This window comes from Rhinopithecus roxellana, chromosome 1, assembly GCF_007565055.1.
Source record: "Rhinopithecus roxellana isolate Shanxi Qingling chromosome 1, ASM756505v1, whole genome shotgun sequence".
NCBI classification, from domain to species: domain Eukaryota; kingdom Metazoa; phylum Chordata; class Mammalia; order Primates; family Cercopithecidae; genus Rhinopithecus; species Rhinopithecus roxellana.
In genome coordinates, this window is record NC_044549.1 from 184206926 (window position 1) to 184226914 (window position 19989).

The following is a 19989-nucleotide window of genomic DNA, read 5'->3' on the forward strand; positions in this document are numbered from 1 at the left end:
AAAAACGTCCTTGAAAGTATAGTCTGGAACTGTCATGTGTCACATCACCGACTATCAAGATAGTGCCTCACTTACAATAATTGCAGAAACATGAGACACCGATGGAGAATTGACTCACAGTAATTCTTCCCTCTCTGGCCATTTTTTTTCGTTCTCCTTTGCTGGTTCTTCTTCAGTTCCCCCATACCCTAGATCTACAGTGTCTGGTACTGTAGCCACTAGCTACATGTAGTTATTTCAGTTGACTGTATTTCAAGTGCTCAATAGCCATATGTAGGAAGTGGCTGCTGTTGCATGGTACAGATATAAAAATATTTCATCATCACAGAAAGTTCCATTGGACAGTGCCACTCTGCATGTTTGAAGTGCCCCATGGCTCAGCCTTTGGATATCTCCTCTTTACTTTCTGTATTCCATCCCTTGGTGATCTCATCTAGTTTCATGACTTTAAAATATGACTCCCAAATTTGTATCAACCCAGATCTGTCCCCTAAACTCCAGGCTTAGTTCTCTAGCAGCCATCTGGACACCAGTACCTGAATGTCTTAATAGGCATCTTAAAGTTAACATGTCCAAAACTGAACTACAGATCCTCCTTGCAACCACTCCTTCCTCTCCCACAAACAAATCTTTTCTTTCTGCAGTCTTTCCAGTCTCAATTAATGTGAGTTCTCATCTTCAGTTGTTCAAGGATTAAAAAAAAACAAAAAACAAAAAACCAGTTTTTTAAACCCTTAGATTTATTATTGACCTCCCTCTTTTCTATGAAACCCACTCGTGTATCCCATTGGCTCTACTTTCAAAATATATCCAGAATCTGACCACTTTTCACCCTGCTCCTGCTACCACCTAGTCCAAGCAGCATCATCTTTTGCCTGGATTGTTCTAATAGCCCTCCTTCTGGTCTCCCTCTTCTACTCCTGTCCCCTGTAGTCTGTTCTCATCCTAACAGCCAGATGATTTTGTGAAGAACATCAGGTCATGTCATTTCTCTGCTTAAAACTCCTCAGTAGCTTTCCATCTCACTTAGGTAAGAGCAAAGTCTAGTCATACTGGCATTCTCACTCTTGCTAAAACATTCAAGCCATGCTGCCACCTCAGAGCCTTTATATCTAGTGTTCCTTTTGCTTCCTTTTCCCCTAACCCACTGAAGACACCAGGCCAGTTGTCTTACAGAATGATCCATATCATGAATTTCTCTGCTTCTTCATGGTATTAACTTATTTCTCTGTAGCCTGTATTTTCTGGAATTGAACATTAGATCTAAAGGATTGATTAATTAAATATTTTTGGTGAGGAAATTCCATCAGTGTTGCTGCAGTCTTCACACTGAATCATTTTGGGAGGCACATATTAAGTGATTTTCCCACCATTAGTGATGCCAGGTTTGTCTGACGTGTTAAGGTGGGAATGTTCAGGTCTTTCCATTATATATTTACATTTTTCCCTTTGTGGTTAACAAATAAGCTGAAGGGTGAATGTTATTTTTCTTTTAACGCTGTTATTTTAAGAACACTTTTTAGCTGTTCTTAAAATAAAACCTTTTTGGAGATCCAGTATCTAAAACAGATAAAAGCAGAGCTGTTTTGTTGCAGTAGGAAATGCAGCTTCCAAGGGGACTTTGACAAGCACAGTTTTTAACCCACAGAGCCCACCCAAACACTTGAGAAAGAGGAGACCCAGAGGACACATGAAGTCTTAAAGCCACCTAGCATCTCATGAGAAAGGCTCAGTACACCTTCTATTAGAGCATAGTTTGGGAGCTCTGCCACTTCCTTGGAAAGCTGTGGTTGTGAATGATCATTAGAATGAGACTTGGTTTTTCCCTGGCAGTCCACCCACTGTTTTTAGTTGTCTCAGTGCTTTCTTGACATTCTATCTATCTGTTCTGCAGATGTGAAGATTTGAAATTACTTCACTTATAGTGTGTGTTGGGTTGCAGTCCCTTTTTGTTTCCCTTTTGGAAATTCTTCTTCATCCACAAAGAATTCCAGATTCAGACATTATTCATCTATGTCTGGAACACAAAAATCTCCTGAGCTTCCATATGTCTTACCTTCTTTCTACCTTTAAAATAGTCAGAATGCTGCCACAGCTGAAGTCAGTTCTCTCATTTGCTTGTTGCTTGCTTCCTTTCTGTACCTTTCTTACCATACAGCCTAACGTGCCTTACTAGAGAGTTAAATGAGTAAATTTACTGTGCCCATACAATGTGTGTAAGGTGTATACTATAGATTTTTATTTTCAGGGAAAGGAGTTTCTCTATATTAAGTGGAAAAAAACAGGCAATAAACTATAATCTCACTTTTGTTTAAAAAGTTATATGCACAAAAATCTCCATGACTATTTATGTGTATATGTATATTTAAAGCCGAAAAGGATATTTACAAAAATGTTCACATTGATACTACCTCTAGCTCTGATCTTTGCTTTCCTCTTTGTAATTTCTCTGGTATCACTCTCACTTTTGTTTACAGTGTGTCTAATTTCTGCAGTCGTTACTTTTATAAAGATTAGAACTATTGTTTAAAAAGACAAAAACAGTAACTTTGGTTTGTCAGATCCAAACTGCCTTGAAGGCAGGTCCAGGCTCCACCCCAGCTTACTGCCACCCATACCATTCCTTGGGATTCTTATCCCAAATGAGCAGCTTTTCCCTGATACCATTATTCTATTGCTTTTACAATAGGTTCTTGGCCATCATCTAGAATCCACTAGGCTCTGAAGACCCTCTCTGCTCACTTGTATCAAAATGAACTTGTCAGGGAAGGGAAGGAGGATGTAAAAATGATGTTCTAAAAGGAATTGTCACTAGAATGTGATCTCCATCAGGACCCAGGAGGAGCTCAATAAATACCTCTTAAATGAATTGACCTATTATTTTTTGTCTCATTTATTTTATCTCACAAATTCCTATAAACAAGCCTTGTTTGTTTTCTATAATGCCCTGAACATTTGGAGCACTTATAAATTAATGAATAAAGTCCTTTTAAAAATATATCCATACTCAATAAAAATAAATTTCAGATTTCTTGTTATCTTTAACCAGAATTCGTGCTTGTACAGGAAATTAGAAAGGGACAGGACTTAAAGATAAAAGTGTTATGTGCAGATCCTGCTCATAGTTTTGTGATCATGATTAGTCAACTTAAGCCCCTGAGCTGCCTTCATTTATAGCCTCACTGATGCTCTTCTAGACTCTTTTGAGGCCTTCTGCCTGGCCTACCTAGCTTCGTCTTGTGTCCTCAAGTCTGCCCTCCACAATGCTACAAAGAGTAATATCCCACAGTACACATTTGATCTTGTCTCTTTCCCTAACCACAATTTGTAACCTCTCAGGGGCTTTGTAGTGCTGTGTTGCCTTTGCCCCCACTCCTTCAACTTTGGCTCCTGGAAGCCTGTCTTCAAGCTTGACACTCAGATAATACCAAGTTCCTGCTAGCTCCCACACATCCCATGCTGCTTTCTGCTTTGCTCCCTTTTCTCACAGGACATTTTCCCTTCAGCCAACTACACTACTGTATTCCAGGACTGGGTTTGTCAGATCCCCTCTCTGGTATGTCTTCTTTTGCCTAAAGGTTGTGTATCCACTTTCCTGCCCACTCAGACTGTGAGCTGCTTGAGGCAAAACCATAGAGTTCATAGTTCTTTATGTTGAAGGGTACCTGGCCTGTAGTGGGACTCAAATGTTTATTAAACTGTGTTATAAAGTGCATGTGTTCTTCTAAATTGTCTAAATGATTTTTACCTATAGATCATTACCTGATTTTTATATGTTCTCCTGCAAAATAAGAACAATACTTAGAAAAGGAAATTGTGTGAACTAAAATAACTTATAATATAGCTAGACAGAGACAAAAACTAGTGGTGATATTTTGGAGTATATAATAAAGAATTTTTTAAAATTAGAAAATGGTAAAAGTTTAACCCCAAATATTCCTTTTGGAGATAGTTCTCAGAGAAATCAATAACTTTGCAGATTACATGCATTAAAAATTAATAGCCTATTCATCATACTTCCCGCATCAAATAATACAAAATAGTTCTCTGGTAAAATGTAGCCCTTTCCTAATTCAAACCAAGAAAAAACAAATTTTGTTTTTCTCGTGTTCCCTAGATCCCAGAGCCATCTTTCATCCTGTTTTTCCTGAAGAGAAGGTGAAATCCCTGTGAGGGAAGTGACTTGACCAAGTTACCGAGTTAGTCAGTGCAGAAGCTGAGACCAGGAGCTTCTGACTGCCCACCTGGTGCTTTTTACCTTCAGCCACATTTCCTGTTTCTCCACTGCGCTAAAAATAAAAGTAAATTTTTCCTAATTCCCATATGCGGTAAAAATAAAAGTAAGTGCTTCCTAGTTCCCATATGTTCAAATCAGGTCCACTGCTGAATGTTTTTATATTACCCTTAGCCTCATTCAGACATTAGCCCTAAACCTAAAGCATTAATTGTTCTTTCATACCCATGTAAACAGTTTCTTTGAGCATCAGAAAATCTTTTCTATAAGAGGTGTTTTATTTTCTCAACTATATTAATTTTATTTATTGTATTTTTTAAATTTCTCAACTATTTTTGAAGTGGACACAATAAAATATTCCAGGTCTCCTTTTTTATTCCACAAATAGGCCTTACTATATACTTTTGGTATTCTTTTAAACTGTTCTTTGGAAGCAGTTTCCACACTGAGTCATCCACCCAAGATTGCCTGTGTTTTCCAGGCAAAGTAATAGTTTTATTATTTCTAAATGACTCATTATTTCTGAATCATTACACCTTGTGTACTCTGTTAAATAAAAAGTTTTCAAGACAATTTTCTAGTTTTTTTCTACTCTTAGTCTTCAAGTGATCTACCTAGGTGTCATGGACATTCAGTCAACTCTGTCTTTTCTTTATGATTGATGTTGATCCTTTCTTCTTGAACCCTTTCATCAGCTGAGATAAGCAGTGGAATTTCTTTACCTCATACTCTGCTCCAGATGTTTCCTGAAGTGGAACAAATAAATAGCAACATAGTATGTGTAACACCATTCAATAATTTACATCATTACATTAATATTTAAGAATATATTAACTTCCCAAATTTCTCCGTGAAATCAGGGAGAGACATCCCAAAAAATGTAACTCTAATATTTGCAGGGAGATGAATTCAGCTTCAGGCATGGATTTCAATACACATTCAGGAGAAAATATTCCCCATGTAGTTAAATATACTTGGCAGTGAAGAGACCAGATTTAAAGATAAATATTTGAGAGGAAGTGCCAGATAAAGATTTTAAAGCCACAAAAGTAGACAAGATTTGAGCATACAAAGGACAAAACTCTAAGGAAGGCTGGCACATAAGGGACAAGAAGAGAGATGCAAGGAAGGAGACAGTGAATTTTCAAAGGGCAGGTGGAGAACCAGCCAAATATGTCCCAGGAGTCAAGTGAGAAAAGTGTTTCATTCTTTTCAACTATAAAACCATTGAAAATCCTTATGACCTTAGGATAAGCAAAGATCTTAAGGTAGTATATATAAATGTATTAACTATAAAAGAAAAAATGATTAATTGGATTGATGAAAATTAATTTACAGGATTAAAACCTCCTACTCTTCAAAAGCTACTGCTAAGAAAATGGAAAGAGAAGCCACAGACTAGGAGATAATATCTGTATTTAAAATATATATATAATGAACTCAGAATTTAGTAATAAAAGACCCAAAAGGTTCTGAATAGACACTTCACAAAAGAAGATATATATGGATTTTTAATAAGCATATGAAAAAATACTCAACATCATTAGTCAGCAGGAAAATGCAAATTAAAGCCACAGTGGGATGCCACTTAACACTCACTAAGATGGCTAAAATTCACAAGTATCTGAAAGGATGTAGAGCTACTAGAGCTCTCAAGTGCTGCTAAGGGTATAAAATGGTAGAACCACTTTGGAAAACAGTTTTGCAGGTTCTTATAAAGTAAAATGTACATTTATCATGACACAGTAATTCCATTGCTAATTACCTAAATGAACACATGTCCACAAAAAGACTTTTACTTGTTTAGTCATAATAACTTTAAATCATAATAGCCCAAACTAGAAACAGCTCAAATGTCCATCAGCTGTATGAATATACCAGAATTTGTTTTATCTGTTTGTTGAATAGCATCAGAACATTTGAATGGATAAAACAAATTCTGGTATATTCATACAGTGGAATACTACTCAGCAGTGTAAAGGAATGTACAATTGACAACATACAGTAAAATGGATAAATCTCAAAACTAAGTGCTAAATGAGAGAAGACAGAGAGAAAAGTACATATGTAATTATGCTAATATGAAGATCTAGAACTGGCGACACTTATCTACAGTATTAGAAATCAGATCAGTGGTTGTTGGATATTGTGGGTAAGGGAAATTGAGAGAAGGCCTAGGGATAATTTTTTGCGTTGATAAAAATGTTCCGTCTTTTTTAAGGCAATGGTTACTTGATTCTTGTCAAATCTCACTGGACTACACACTTAATATGTTTTTTATTGTATGTAAATTATCAATGAAGTTGATTTCAAAGTAAAAGTGAAGCTCTAAAAGCTGAAGGGAAGCTCTGTGTTTGTGGGCAGCATTTGTCAATTAGTGGGCTTCACTGTAAGGTGATCATGTAGCTAGATGAGATTTCTATTTCTCTAGAAAAAGATTCTTTAATCCACAGTGGAGACTAGGAGTTGGAGGTAGTAAGCCTGGTTTTTGGTGACCCGGGCCTCCTTTATTTTCAATCCTTTACCACCATCTTTGTTTGACGCGCCTTATGTTGGTACTTTTCCGTTTCAGCTTTTTCCTCCCAGCACGTCAACTTTCTGTCTTCAGCAGGATGAAAGAGGGATGATTTCTGAGTTTGTGGAGTGGGTGTAGGAAGACCTAATTATTCTCTTACAGACTTTCAAACAATCCCCCTATGTTCATTCCTCTTACCTTACTCCATTTTCTGTGGTATCAGCTACCGACAAACCTCGGCTTTCTTTGGGTTGTGCAGGGTGAATTGGTTTGCTTGTCATCAGTAAGCTAAGTCATTTACCATGCCTACTTCTCTTTTCTATCTTCATCTGGAGTTACAAGTATCTCTTAGGTTTTTGAAGATGCAGTTCGCGTTCCTGTTTCTCATTATTATTTGGAGGAGACCTTAAAACTGTGAAACCCATACTGCATGTTTTCAACGTTACCAATACCAGACTCCTTATACCTCTCCAAACACACAAGCTTTTCCTATCTCCGTGCCTTCATAGAATTCCTTTTTGCTTACAAGGCGCAGTCCAACCTGTTTTTACCTGATAAGGCTCTTATCTTTCAAAATCCAGTTCCTCTCCGTCCTAACTTTTCTTATCTGGTGCTTCTAAACCTTTGTTTCACAGCAGATCTTCTTCATTAGGAATTGTCATATAGCAGTTTATTGTGGAGCTTTCCAGAGGCACTGGAAAGTACATGTTAGAGTAATCGTAATCTGCTTAAAGTGATGGTAATAGTAAGTGCTTGATAACTGTTTGTTGAATGAACTCTAAACATGCATGTGAACCACTTGCCCAGAAATTAGGAAAACAGACTCTGCCCTTCGTGGAGATGAAAGGCCCAGCAGAGACCAAAAGCCTGGGGAGTGGGGCTGGCAGCATGCCACAGAACTGAGGTGGCATAAATGTACACATTTAGAACAATTATGAGTTCCCAAGTAATCTATTGTGTTAGGAGTATAGAGCAGACTATTACAGATGTTTAGACTGAAAATTTTTCTTGTATTTTAACTCATCTAAGATTATAAAACACTCATTTAATGTGCCATTAAGAAAGAAAAAAATCCTATTGATTACGATAGAATGCTTATCATCTAGAACTTTTTTAACTTACTGAAAGAGTTCTATGAGACTTGTGTTGACAGAGTTTTTCTTTTTTTCTTTTTTTCTTTGTTTTTGAGATGGAGTCTCGCTCTGTGGCCCAGACTGGAGTGCAGTGGCGCAATTTCGGCTCACTGCAGCCTTCGACTCACTGCAGCCTCTGCCTCCCGGGTTCCATTAATTCTCCTGCCTCAGCCTTCCGAGTTAGCTGGGATTACAGGCACACACCACCATGCCCAGCTAATTTTTGTATTTTTAGTAGAGATGGGGTCTCACCATGTTGGCCAGGCTGATTGTAAACTCCTGACCTCTGGCAGTCTGCCCACCCTGGCCTCCCAAAGTGCTAGGATTATAGGCATGAGCCACCGCACCAGGCCTGACAGATATTTTTAATTATATATCACACTTGTGCATATATAAATAAAATACAATGGAAATAATTGGCTAAAATATTTCTAGAATTTCTTCCATTCAGATTCAAACTCTTTAAAATCACTTTTCAGTTTAGAGCCACCTATATTTATACTTTCTTTCTCTGCCATCCAGAGTGTTTGCTGATGACGCATTTCTTAAAAGAGTGTTCTGCTATGATCTATGATCTTTGGGAATTTTCTGCCAAGTCATTCTGCATGTTTTTTTACAATAGTGTTTTCTTGACCTTACTGGAGTGTGTTCAATAAATGACAACCATGTCACAGTTCTGCCTAGCCAATAGGGATTTTAAGATGCTACCAACTGTAAGATGTATTTCCATTTCAGTGATGTTAAAATGTCCAAAAAAAAATGTATTTTAGAATTGAAAAATACTGTAGCTCAATAATTAATGTGATTCTGGCACCAGAAACTTTCTCTTTATTCCTATTATTTAAAGGCTGCTGCTTTTTAAAAATGTATTGATAACCAAACGTTTCTTCTAAACTGCCATTTTTGTGAAAATTTTTAAGGTTTTCTTTTCTACTTCGAAGTTTTCTTGTCTTCACATTTTTTTTGCTTAAAGTTAGCAGAGGCACATTTCTACCAACTTTAAAAGAAGCCTGATGAAAAAATAGACCTTCTACATCTCAAATGATTTAATGAAGTCTTCACTAATATGCAGAGAGAAATATTTGTTGGTTAATGTAACGGAGTCAAAGCTTATTGCAAAAACAGATGTCATCCTAGTGGAAGATTTTTAGTAAATTACTAAGAAACTTTTTCTCTCCTTTGCTCCTTCTTGATCAACATTATTTAATCAATAAACATATTACTTCATACTTCTTATGTGAGTGCTTACACCTACTTGAATCTCTTGCTGCTATTCTTTTTGTATTCTGGCCTTCATGAGAAGCCCTGAATCAATCCAGTCATTTGTACCATCTCTCCTTCTACATCAGTCCTGCTGAATGTTTCAGGATCTATCCTTACTTTTGCCTGTTGCTAATCAGATACCTCCTTATTTTCATTAACAGCTATTTCAGATTTTCACTATCTTCTCCAATTCCTCAGTACCTCTCCTTTCCCGTAAATTATTTAATCAATAATTTTGCTTTCGGTTTCACTGAGAAAAATTGAAGCTGTCATAGAAAAAAAATTCCTTATATTTTTCTTCTTCCATATATAAATTGGTTTATTTCCCCCTGCCTCACTAGGAAAGGTTTCCACCTTCCTCTGAGACTAATCCCCTCACCAGGGCTTTGGCTACTAGTTCCTGGGTCCCCAAAGCTGCTTCTGGATCTTTCCCTTCAGCCTGTACACAAGCTCAAATATTTTCTATCATTTAAGAAAAAATTCGTATCTTCATTCTCTTCTAGCTGTCATTTTATAGCCCTCCTTTTCTTAGCAAAAAAAAAAAAAAGGAAAATCTAGTCTACCTGCACCACTTTTTTTGACACCAAATCCCTGCAATTGCACATGATAAGGGTACCGGCAACCTTCATATTGGCAAATCCAGTTTTTTGTTTTTCCTGGACTGCTTAGTAGCATCCAGTGCTAGTGACCTCCATTTGGAAAGTCCCTTCTTCAGCCTCCATAAAACTACTTTCTCCTAGTTTTCTAGTTATCTTTTTCTCTTTCTTCTTAGACCCCCTCTAAGAATTCTGTCCCTCTCTTCAACCCGCAACTGTCATTGATCCTCAACTTTTCCTCAGTCTAGAGCTCTCCTCACTTTATGCACTCACCCTAAGTAACTTCTCAGAGCTGCATCTCCAACCCAGATCTTTCTGCTGACCTCCAGGTTTTTATGTTCACATTTCATTCAGTCATCTACCATTTAGATATTCCACAGGTACCTCCTCAAACAACACATTCAGAAAATAACTTTATCTGTCCTGTGGCCACCCCCTGTAAAACAAAAACAGAAAGTCTGTCTTGGGAGTAGCAAGACAAGTCTCCCAGTACTTAAGCCGGAAACCTAAGATTCTTCCCTGTCACTTTCCCCTCCTGCTGTTCTATGGATTCTTCCTCTTGGGCTGATCAGTGCCCTCCTCTTTGTTATTACTGTCACCTACTTGGTTTAGATTCTCATCACTTCTTGCATAGATTATTATCATAACCTCCTAATTGATTTCTAGGTCTTCAGTCTAGTTCCTATCTATCCTCCACTCAGGTGCTGCAGTAATCTTCCTAAAACAAATTTAATCATGTTACTTTGTAGCCTAGAAGTCTTTGTTTTTCTCATAGCTTTCAGAATAAAGTTCAGAATCGTTAGTTTAGCACACAAAGGCCAACTGTGGTTGGCTTTTGCTGCTGCTGCTCTTTTTTCCTGCCCTCTTGGTTGTTTCTATACGCCCCCCAGTGAAACTAGCTGGAACTACTTGTGCTTCAGGACTCACTGTGCAGTGTTCTGCCTCTCTGCCTTCACATATGTGTTTCCCTCTACCTGGAGTATTCTTCCCTTTCTTTTTGTCTAAGTAGCTTTCATTAATCCTTCAAAATTATGTACCTACATCTCTATAGTTTGGGAAGCTTTTCCTGACTCCTCAGTCTGATTCAGATGCTCCCTCTCAAAACAGACAAAGGACATGAAGAAAGGCTTCACAAGTGAACAATGACAGAATGTCTAATAGGTAAATGAAAAGATATTCAGACTTACCAGCCATCAAGGAAATGAAGATTAAAACAATGTACTTCCATTTTTTTCATCGATCAAATTACCAAAAATTTAAAGAAAGGAATCAGTCCAAGAAAACATGGAGAAACAGGCCCTTTTCTAGATTGGCCCTGTGTATCTAATGACCTTTTTTGAAAAAGTATATGTACACACACACACACACACACATCTTTTTTTTTTTTTTTTTTTTTTTGAGACGGAGTCTCGCTCTGTCACCCAGGCTGGAGTGCTGTGGCCGGATCTCAGCTCACTGCAAGCTCCACCTCCCGGGTTCATGCCAGCCTCCTGTCTCAGCCTCCCGGGTAGCTGGGACTACAGGCGCCGCCACCTCGCCCGGCTAGTTTTTTGTATTTTTTAGTAGAGACGGGGTTTCACCGTGTTAGCCAGGATGGTCTCGATCTCCTGACCTCGTGATCCGCCCGTCTCGGCCTCCCAAAGTGCTGGGATTACAGGCTTGAGCCACCACGCCCGGCCAACACACATCTTTTGACTCAACATTTTACTATTTGGAATATATTATACGCAAATAACTGAAGAGCTACGTAAAGTATATGTAAAAGAATGTTTATCACTGCTCATTTGAAAACAATTAGTAAATAACCTAAATGCTCAGCAATAACAAATGACTAATTTTATTTATATGATAGAATATTCATTAAAATGATCTGTGTCTGTTTTGACATGGAAGTACATTTATGAGATATTGTCAAAGTAAGTTATAGTATGGTCCAAATTTTATAAAAAATATATACATTTATAAATTTTCATAAGAGAAAGTTAAAGTATATCCATAAGAATATCAATAGTGTTTATTTCTGCTTGTGAATATTGTCCAACTTTTTTGAAAAGAACATTTATTAATTGTGGGAGCAAAATGGGAGAAACTTGATCTCACTCCTGATAGCTGCTGTGCTTGCTTGCTTCTGTCCCTGCCCTCATTAAACATTGAGCACTCTGAAGACCATCACTATATGTCATTTGGCAACATTCTCCCAGGGTCTGGCACAGAGTAGGGAATGTTTGATAAGTGAATTAGAGCAATAACAGCAATAACATTTATTGTGCATTTCCTGAGTCTCAGGTATTGTTGTAAGCATCTAACATATGTTAACTTAATCTTCATGAGATGGATGTTATTATTCTCTCCATTTTGCTGTTGAAACAGATTGACAGGGTTAACCAGCTTATATTAGGCCACACTGGCAGGATTGGGAATCAGCAGCCTAACTGTCTCTTAGATGCAGGATAGCATGGTGCTTCTGAGTTAGGTTGGATCTCTGATTGAAAATAGTGGATTAGATTCCATGTCTAAGATTCCATCCGGTTAACTGGGCATCAGTTGAATTATGGTCTGAATAAAAAGGCAGAATTTGACACCCATAGGTCTGAAATAAATAGCAGGGAAAGTAATCTTTGATGCTTTGGCATTTTTTTTTAACTCAAATTATTTTAGACTGTAAATTTCTCATTGGTAGTTGGTGCCACCCCTTGAGGTTTGATTTTCTGCTGTTGATGTCCTTTCAAAACATACTCAAAAACCTAAATTTGTGATTCGTTCTTTTAAGTCTTGCCCTATCCCCTTTTTCTTTCTCAGTAAGATGACTCATGAAAGGTTCATTAGATTTTTATTTATTTACTTATTTTTATGTATGTATGTATGTATGTATTTATTTTTTGACATGGAGTCTTGCTCTGTCACCCAGGCTGGAGTACAGTGGCATGATCTCAGCTCACTGCAACCTCCACCTCCTGGGTTCAAGAAATTCTCCTGCCCCAGCCTCCCGAGTAGCTGGGACTGCAGGCCATGTCATCTCCCATTGTCCCCTTGCTTTCTCTGCTCCACCCACTTTGGTCTCTTTGCCATTCTTTTAGTGAATCACGCATGCTCCACTCTAGGGCCTTTGTACTTGCCGTTATTCTGCCCTGGAGGATTTACCTCATAATACCTTCTTGGCCTGCTTCCTCTAGTCTTTCAGGTCTCTGCTCTTCAGATGTCAGTGAGGTCTTCTCTGACAACCCTTCATAAAACAGAACCCTCCCAACATTTCTAAACCCTTGCCCTGCATTGTTTTTCTCCCCAACACATGCCACCATGTAAGTTTATATGTTTAACTGGTATATTGGGTTTTTCCCCCGTGTTTTATTTCCTGCTTTATCCCTAGTGTATACAAAGAGCCTGGTACACACAGTAGGTAGCCAGTATTTGTTGACTGAATAAATACATTGACAGAACCTTCTTGGAAAGCAACTATAGTATATTTTAAAAGCCTTTTTTTTTTTTTTTTTTTTTTTAAGAGAATGATTAAGTCAATTCTGTCCACTTGATGCAGAGAGAGAGATATCCGCATGGGGCAGGATCTGGGAGATGGGATCAAGATCAGTAATGAAACTTGTTTTTTCTCTCAGTAAGCAAAGAGAAGATGATGGGAGAATAATTTCTAAGGATAGAGGAAATTTGAGACTCAAGAACAGGTACTAGTTGTTGGTAGTCTTTGAGAAGACTAGGTTGATGGAAGCGAAAGGTTGGTGCGGGGACATAGTAGAAAATATGATTATAGATGGATGGGAACAGATGTTGAGGGACTTAAAAGTGAGTCAAAAAGAGGTAGACTTGCTGTGATCCATGAGAAGATCAGAAATGTGAATTCTTAAGCTGTGAGGGATGACAATGCCATGTAAATCTAAGCTTAGTATCATATAAGGTGGCAAGGAGCGTGCAATAAGAAATTCATCTCAGAGGTAGATGTGACAAGGTACAGTTGAGGTAATATTACTCTAGGCAATAAGGAGTATAAGGTGTGATGAAACAAAGGCATGAGTTGAATATCAGCTGTAAGGGATATTGCAGATAATAAGGCTTGGTGGTTAACTGCATATGTGATGCAAAGAAAGAGGAAATTAAAAGTTCCAGCGTTAAAAATAATATTTCTTTTTAATTATTTTCTTTTTTATTACAGGTTTCTCTGTCATTCACAGAAAAATGGATCATTTAAACCCTTGGAGGACTCAGTTATCACAATACTTCTCCGCTACCAACTAAGATTTGATAGTAAATTTATGACAGCAAACTTCCATGTTATGGAACTGTTGAACTAAAAGAGGATATTCTTTCATCAAAATAATTCTGCAGTATCATATTACTAAATAAAATTTAAAAACACAATTATTAAAGTATTAAATTTGCCAGTACAAGCACACATGTGCAGCAGCTACTGTATCCTGATAGTTACCAAACCTCAAATATAAATGATTTCCCTTCATGGGAAAAGCCATTATATTTGGAAGAAACCACTGATCATTGTTATTAAATATATTTTCAGCTAATTGTCATTTAGGAGAATTTTCATGAAACAAGTTCTAGAAAGTTCCAAGTCCCACCAGTAAGTGGATTTGATATTATGGCAGCAACTTACAGACTTGTGGTTAGTACTGTGAACCACTACAGCAGTGTGGTGATAGACCGGCGTTTTGAACAAGCTATACATTATTGCACTGGAACCTGCCACACCTTCACACATGGAGTTGACTGCATTGTGGTACACCATAGTGTTTGTGCAGACCTCTTGCACATCCCTGTGTCTCAGTTCAAAAATGCAGATCTGAACTCTATGTTTCTACCCCACGAAAATGGGCTTTGCTCGACTGAAGGAGACTATCCCCAACAGGCCTTCACAGGCATACCCAGGGTCAAGAGAGGATCTACATTTCAGAATACCTGCAACTTAAAGGACATTGCAGGAGAAGCAATCAGTTTTGCCAGCGGGAAAATAAAAGAATTTTCCCTTGAAAAACTCAAAAACTCTAACCATGCAGCTTACAGAAAAGGAAGGAAAGTTAAGTCTGACTCATTTAATAGGAGGTCAGTTGATTTGGACTTGCTTTGTGGCCATTATAACAATGATGGGAACGCCCCATCCTTTGGTTTACTAAGGAGTTCTTCAGTTGAGGAAAAACCTTTATCTCATAGAAACTCACTTGATACGAACCTGACTTCCATGTTTCTTCAAAACTTCTCTGAAGAAGACTTGGTTACTCAGATTTTGGAAAAACATAAAATAGATAATTTTTCTTCTGGGACAGACATAAAGATGTGCTTGGACATCTTATTGAAATGCTCTGAGGATTTAAAAAAATGCACAGACATCATAAAACAATGCATAAAGAAAAAGTCAGGGAGTAGCATCAATGAAGGAAGTGGTAATGATACATTTTCTAGTTCTGAAACTGTCTATATGAATGTAATGACCAGGTTAGCATCCTATCTGAAGAAGTTACCATTTGAATTCATGCAGTCTGGGAATAATGAGGCTCTAGATTTAACAGAACTGATCAGTAATATGCCTAGCTTACAACTGACTCCCTTCTCTCCAGTGTTTGGCACTGAACAACCCCCTAAATATGAAGATGTTGTCCAGCTCTCAGCTTCTGACTGTGGACAATTTCAAACTATTGAATTGCAAGATGACAAGCCTAATTCTAGGAAGATGGACACTGTACAATCCATTCCAAACAACTCCACAAATTCCTTATATAACTTAGAGGTAAATGATCCTAGAACTCTAAAAGCTGTCCGGGTTCAAGCACAGTCATTAACCATGAACCCTTTAGAAAATGTTTCTTCTAGTGACTTAATGGAAACTCTTTATATCGAAGAAGAGTCAGATGGAAAGAAAGCATTAGATAAAGGACAAAAGACAGAGAATGGACCTAGTCATGAGTTATTAAAGATACATGAACATAGAGCAGAATTTCCAGAACATGCTACTCATCTTAAAAAATGCCCCGCCTCAATGCAAAATGAAATTGGTAAGATATTTGAGAAATCATTTGTTCATCTACCTAAGGAAGGCTGTAAATCAAAAGTTTCTAAAGTTGAAGAGGGAGACCAGAGAGATTTTACAAATTCCAGTAGCCAAGAAGAGATAGATAAATTGTTAATGGATTTGGAATCTTTTTCACAGAAGATGGAGACCTCTCTAAGAGAGCCACTTGCAAAGGGTAAAAACTCTAATTCTTTAAATAGTCACAGTCAGTTGACTGGTCAGACCCTTGTAGATGTTGAGCCTAAATCTAAAGTCTCTTCACCCATAGAAAAAGTCTCGCCTTCCTGTCTAACAAGGATTATTGAAACCAATGGACACAAAATAGAGGAAGAGGATCGAGCCCTCTTACTGCGAATTCTGGAAAGCATTGAAGATTTTGCTCAAGAACTAGTTGAATGCAAATCAAGCAGAGGGAGCCTATCACAAGAGAAGGAAATGATGCAAATTCTACAGGAAACCTTGACAACTTCCTCCCAGGCCAATTTATCAGTCTGTAGAAGTCCTGTTGGTGATAAAGCCAAAGATACTACTTCAGCAGTTTTGATTCAGCAGACTCCAGAGGTGATCAAGGTAAGCCCCAACAATTTTGAGTCCTAGGAACTCTTTAAAAAATGTTTTGGTGTTTGAAAATTTTATAAAGAAAAACTTTTTTATTAGCCATTTTTTGTTCTACTAAAGCTCCTGCCCTGCTCTAGGAATGATCTCACTCAGCTCAGAGTCAGTAAAAAGCAAAGATTATACAGGATAATATATAAAAAAAGAAAAAAGCAGACTTTAGACTCAGACTGGTTTCTACTACCCTCCCCATACCGTTCATCTTCTTTCCGGCTCTGTGACCAAAGGAAAATTACTTACCTTTAATATCCTCATCTTTATGGTGGAAATAAGGATCAAAATAGCTGGTGTAAAACATAAGCAAGGTTCCTTACACAAAGTAGGCATTTAATATTAGTCCTCACCCTCCCCAGCCAACCAAGAGACCGGTTGTTACATGCCTGTGTAGACCTGTGTAAGGTTAGTGTAGAGTACAAAAGAAGAGAAGACATGATTCTTAGAGATCTTAAAATCTACTTGTAGGGACAAAACTGACAGACAATTTTTGAAACAGTTTATAAACATGTGAACACCATTCTGAAAGCATTATCATAACAGTAGGCCTTCAAAGAAGGTAAAGACTAAAGGATAAGATTTGATTCTCTAGGCACCTGAGAATAAATATCAATCTAGAATCATAGAAGTATTTTCAAAAGTTTTTAATCCATCCCCCTACTGAAAGTACTGCTTTTGAATACTCCCAGAAAGGCTGTTATCTTCCCATTTTATTTACATATGTGTGTCGTAGCGCACCAAGATTATTCCTTGTTCATTTTGTAAGTCCAACATGGGTTAGCAAGAGGCTCTGCTCTACTTCACTCAAGGACCCAGTCTGATGGAGGCTCCATGTTCTCACTGCTGCCTATTGACTCATCTGGAATATGTGGCTTTTGAGTTCACTGAAGGAGGGGAACAAGGGGTGATGCTTTTAACTGCCTTGTCCCAAACTTAGACACACTTCATTTCTGCTCACAGTCCAGTGATTCCCAACCTAAAATCTGAGAAACATAGAAAAGCACATGGAATATTTGTTAAGCACTGCCCCTACTACATGAATGAGCTGTATGTATCAACATGTATGAATTCAGACATAAAGCCAAATCGACAAAAGCAAGTGGTAAAATAAGGATATGAATAATTTTGAGATATATACATTTTTACAAAAAGTATGAAGAAATACATGGATACACAAAATCCAGTGTTAATTGTTAATCCTGGAGGAAGGGAAATGCAACTGAGGAAGGGCATACAGGGGACCTGAATAGTATTAGTCATATTTTACTTCATAATCTGGGTAGTAGATCCATAAGTATTTTGTCATGTTATTCTTTATGCTTTTTATATTCTTAAATATTACATAGTAATTTTTTAAAAAACTAATTGGATATTTGACATGCCATTTATGTGACCAAGTTAAAATACAAGTTACTTATTAGGCTTCTCATTACAAGTTTCCTTTGAGCAGGGGAAAAACTAGGAAAAAAATCAGATGAATCTTTCTTTCCGTGGTACAGGTTGAGCATCCAAAATCCAAAGTGCTCTAAAATTTGAAACTTTTTGGGCACCAACATGATTCCACAAGTGGAAAATTCTGCACCTGACCTTGTGATAGGTCACAGTCAAAATGCTGTCAAAACCTTGTTTCACGTACAAAATTCTTTAAAATACTGTGTAAAATTACCTTCAAGCTATGTGTATATATGAAACAAATAAATTTCATGTTTAGACTTGGGCCCCATCCCCAAGGTATCTCATTATGTATATGCAGATATTCCAAAATCCAAAAAAAATTCTAAATCTAAACTAGTCCTGAGCATTTTGAATAAGGGATACTTAATCTGTATGTTTTGTGGCTGCTGTTCTTCTGTGGACTTTTTTAGTTACTAGCAACACTAAAGTTTAAAACAATACATACTTAATAAGGTTACTAAGTGATTATTTGGTTCTAAATATTGCAGATGTTCCCTGAGCATTTCTGTGAAATTACTTTGTGTGAATCTCCTCATTTGTTGGGTTCACAGGTGGTAATATCTTTAGTTTTGGGTCCACACTAGGGGAGAAACTTGGAATCAATCACAAAAGTAAGAAAAATCCCTTCATGTGGTTTTTTTCCCACATGACACATTGCAGGACACAGGCAATACTGTTGTGCTTAATAGTTTGTTATAAAGGAAAGAAAATACCTACATAGCAACTTCAAAATGATAATAATGTCGTAAAAGTGACTAGTTATTGTGAACTAAGGCATACTAAGATATTTAAAGGTATTATCTCGCTATTTTCCCTCACAATAACCTGTCTGCCCATTGAAGAACATCTCCTTTCTCTGATGACCTATTCCAATGTCTTAAAACCATTATAACCAGAAACTCTCACTGTGATACGGTGTTCTGAATTTTACTCAACCCTCTTCCCCCATTATCTTCTGTGACAAAAAGGAGACAAATTCTCTAAAAAGAGATGGACTGCATAAAGTAGAAAATGTCTGAGTATCACCTGTCCTGTGTCCCTGGCTAACACCCATGACCCACAATCTAGGTACAACTACCTTAAAATGTCACACTGGGCTCTAAATGTGCTCCCCAGTTTTTCGGCAAGTAATGGACTGAAATCAAAATCTTATTAAAAGACTGTCTCCTGCCATTCTTTTAAATAAGTTTCAATATCACAGAATATAAAATTTGATGAGATTTCTTCTTGATAGAAGTTGAAAAAGTAATTAATGAAAAGCTAATTTAAAGAGACAGATAATATAAAATGTTTAATTCAGGAAGATGCTTAATGCAAGAAGACAAACCATTCTTCCTTGACTCAGTTCCCTTCCTACTTGTCTTTTTTTTTAATCTTATGAAAAATTTAAGTGAGGAATTGGCAAACATTTCTGTGAAGGGCAAGATAGTAAATATTTTAGGCTTTATGGGTCAGAGTCTCTGTCATGTAGTCTTATTTGCTCTTTACAAGACAAACCAACAGCCAAACAACCCAATGCTTTAAAAATGTAAACCATTCTTAGCTCTAAGACTTAAAAAAACAGGCAGTGGGCCAGATTTGGTCAATAGACTGAAGTTTGTCAACCCATTTTAAGCAAATAGAAAAGTATGGTGAATGATATAAAAGCACTGTTATCACTCATCACTTAGCTTTGTCAAATCTTAACATTTTATTGTTTGCTTCAAAACTCCACCTTTTGTCCCAGGGGAATTCAGCAAGAGACTAAATAGATATGTCATGAATCCATTATTTCTCTCAAACCTAAGCTCTGTGATAGTTTTATCTTGATAATAAAGGGCAACAAAAATTGTTCTAACAGAACTTTCCTTCCTAGAGAATATAAAGGGAAATTTCAGGCTGCTGTGCTTGTATTGTTATGAATTCCAAGTTAGTAGAATCCACACCAATAAGGGATAGAGAGTAAGAAGCCTACCTGTCTTTCGGATGGTAACCTTTTCCCATCGGTTTTCTGGAGTTTCAAGTCAGAATTTAAGCAGGCAGTCTCCCTGACAACCTAATTCACATCTAATCTTCTCTTTTTCCATTCAGCCTCCAAAAATGTTATCTCAAGCTCTCAAATGTACCCGAGGTAAAAATGAAATATTGAAATAAGAATATGGAAGAAGATGTGTGAA

At 37.3% G+C, this 19989-nt stretch overlaps 1 protein-coding gene across 3 annotated transcripts in view; it reads left to right on the top strand.

The window, feature by feature from the left end:
* PPP2R3A (protein phosphatase 2 regulatory subunit B''alpha) overlaps positions 1-19989 on the top strand; it is a 204972-nt gene that overhangs the window by 21783 nt on the left and 163200 nt on the right. For all 3 annotated transcript variants that reach the window (XM_010364830.2, XM_030934343.1, XM_030934340.1), the window contains exon 2: positions 13904-16339. In XM_010364830.2, coding sequence (XP_010363132.1) covers positions 14345-16339 — 1995 coding nt within the window. In that variant the 5' untranslated portion in view covers positions 13904-14344. The remainder of the gene's footprint in view (positions 1-13903; positions 16340-19989) is intronic.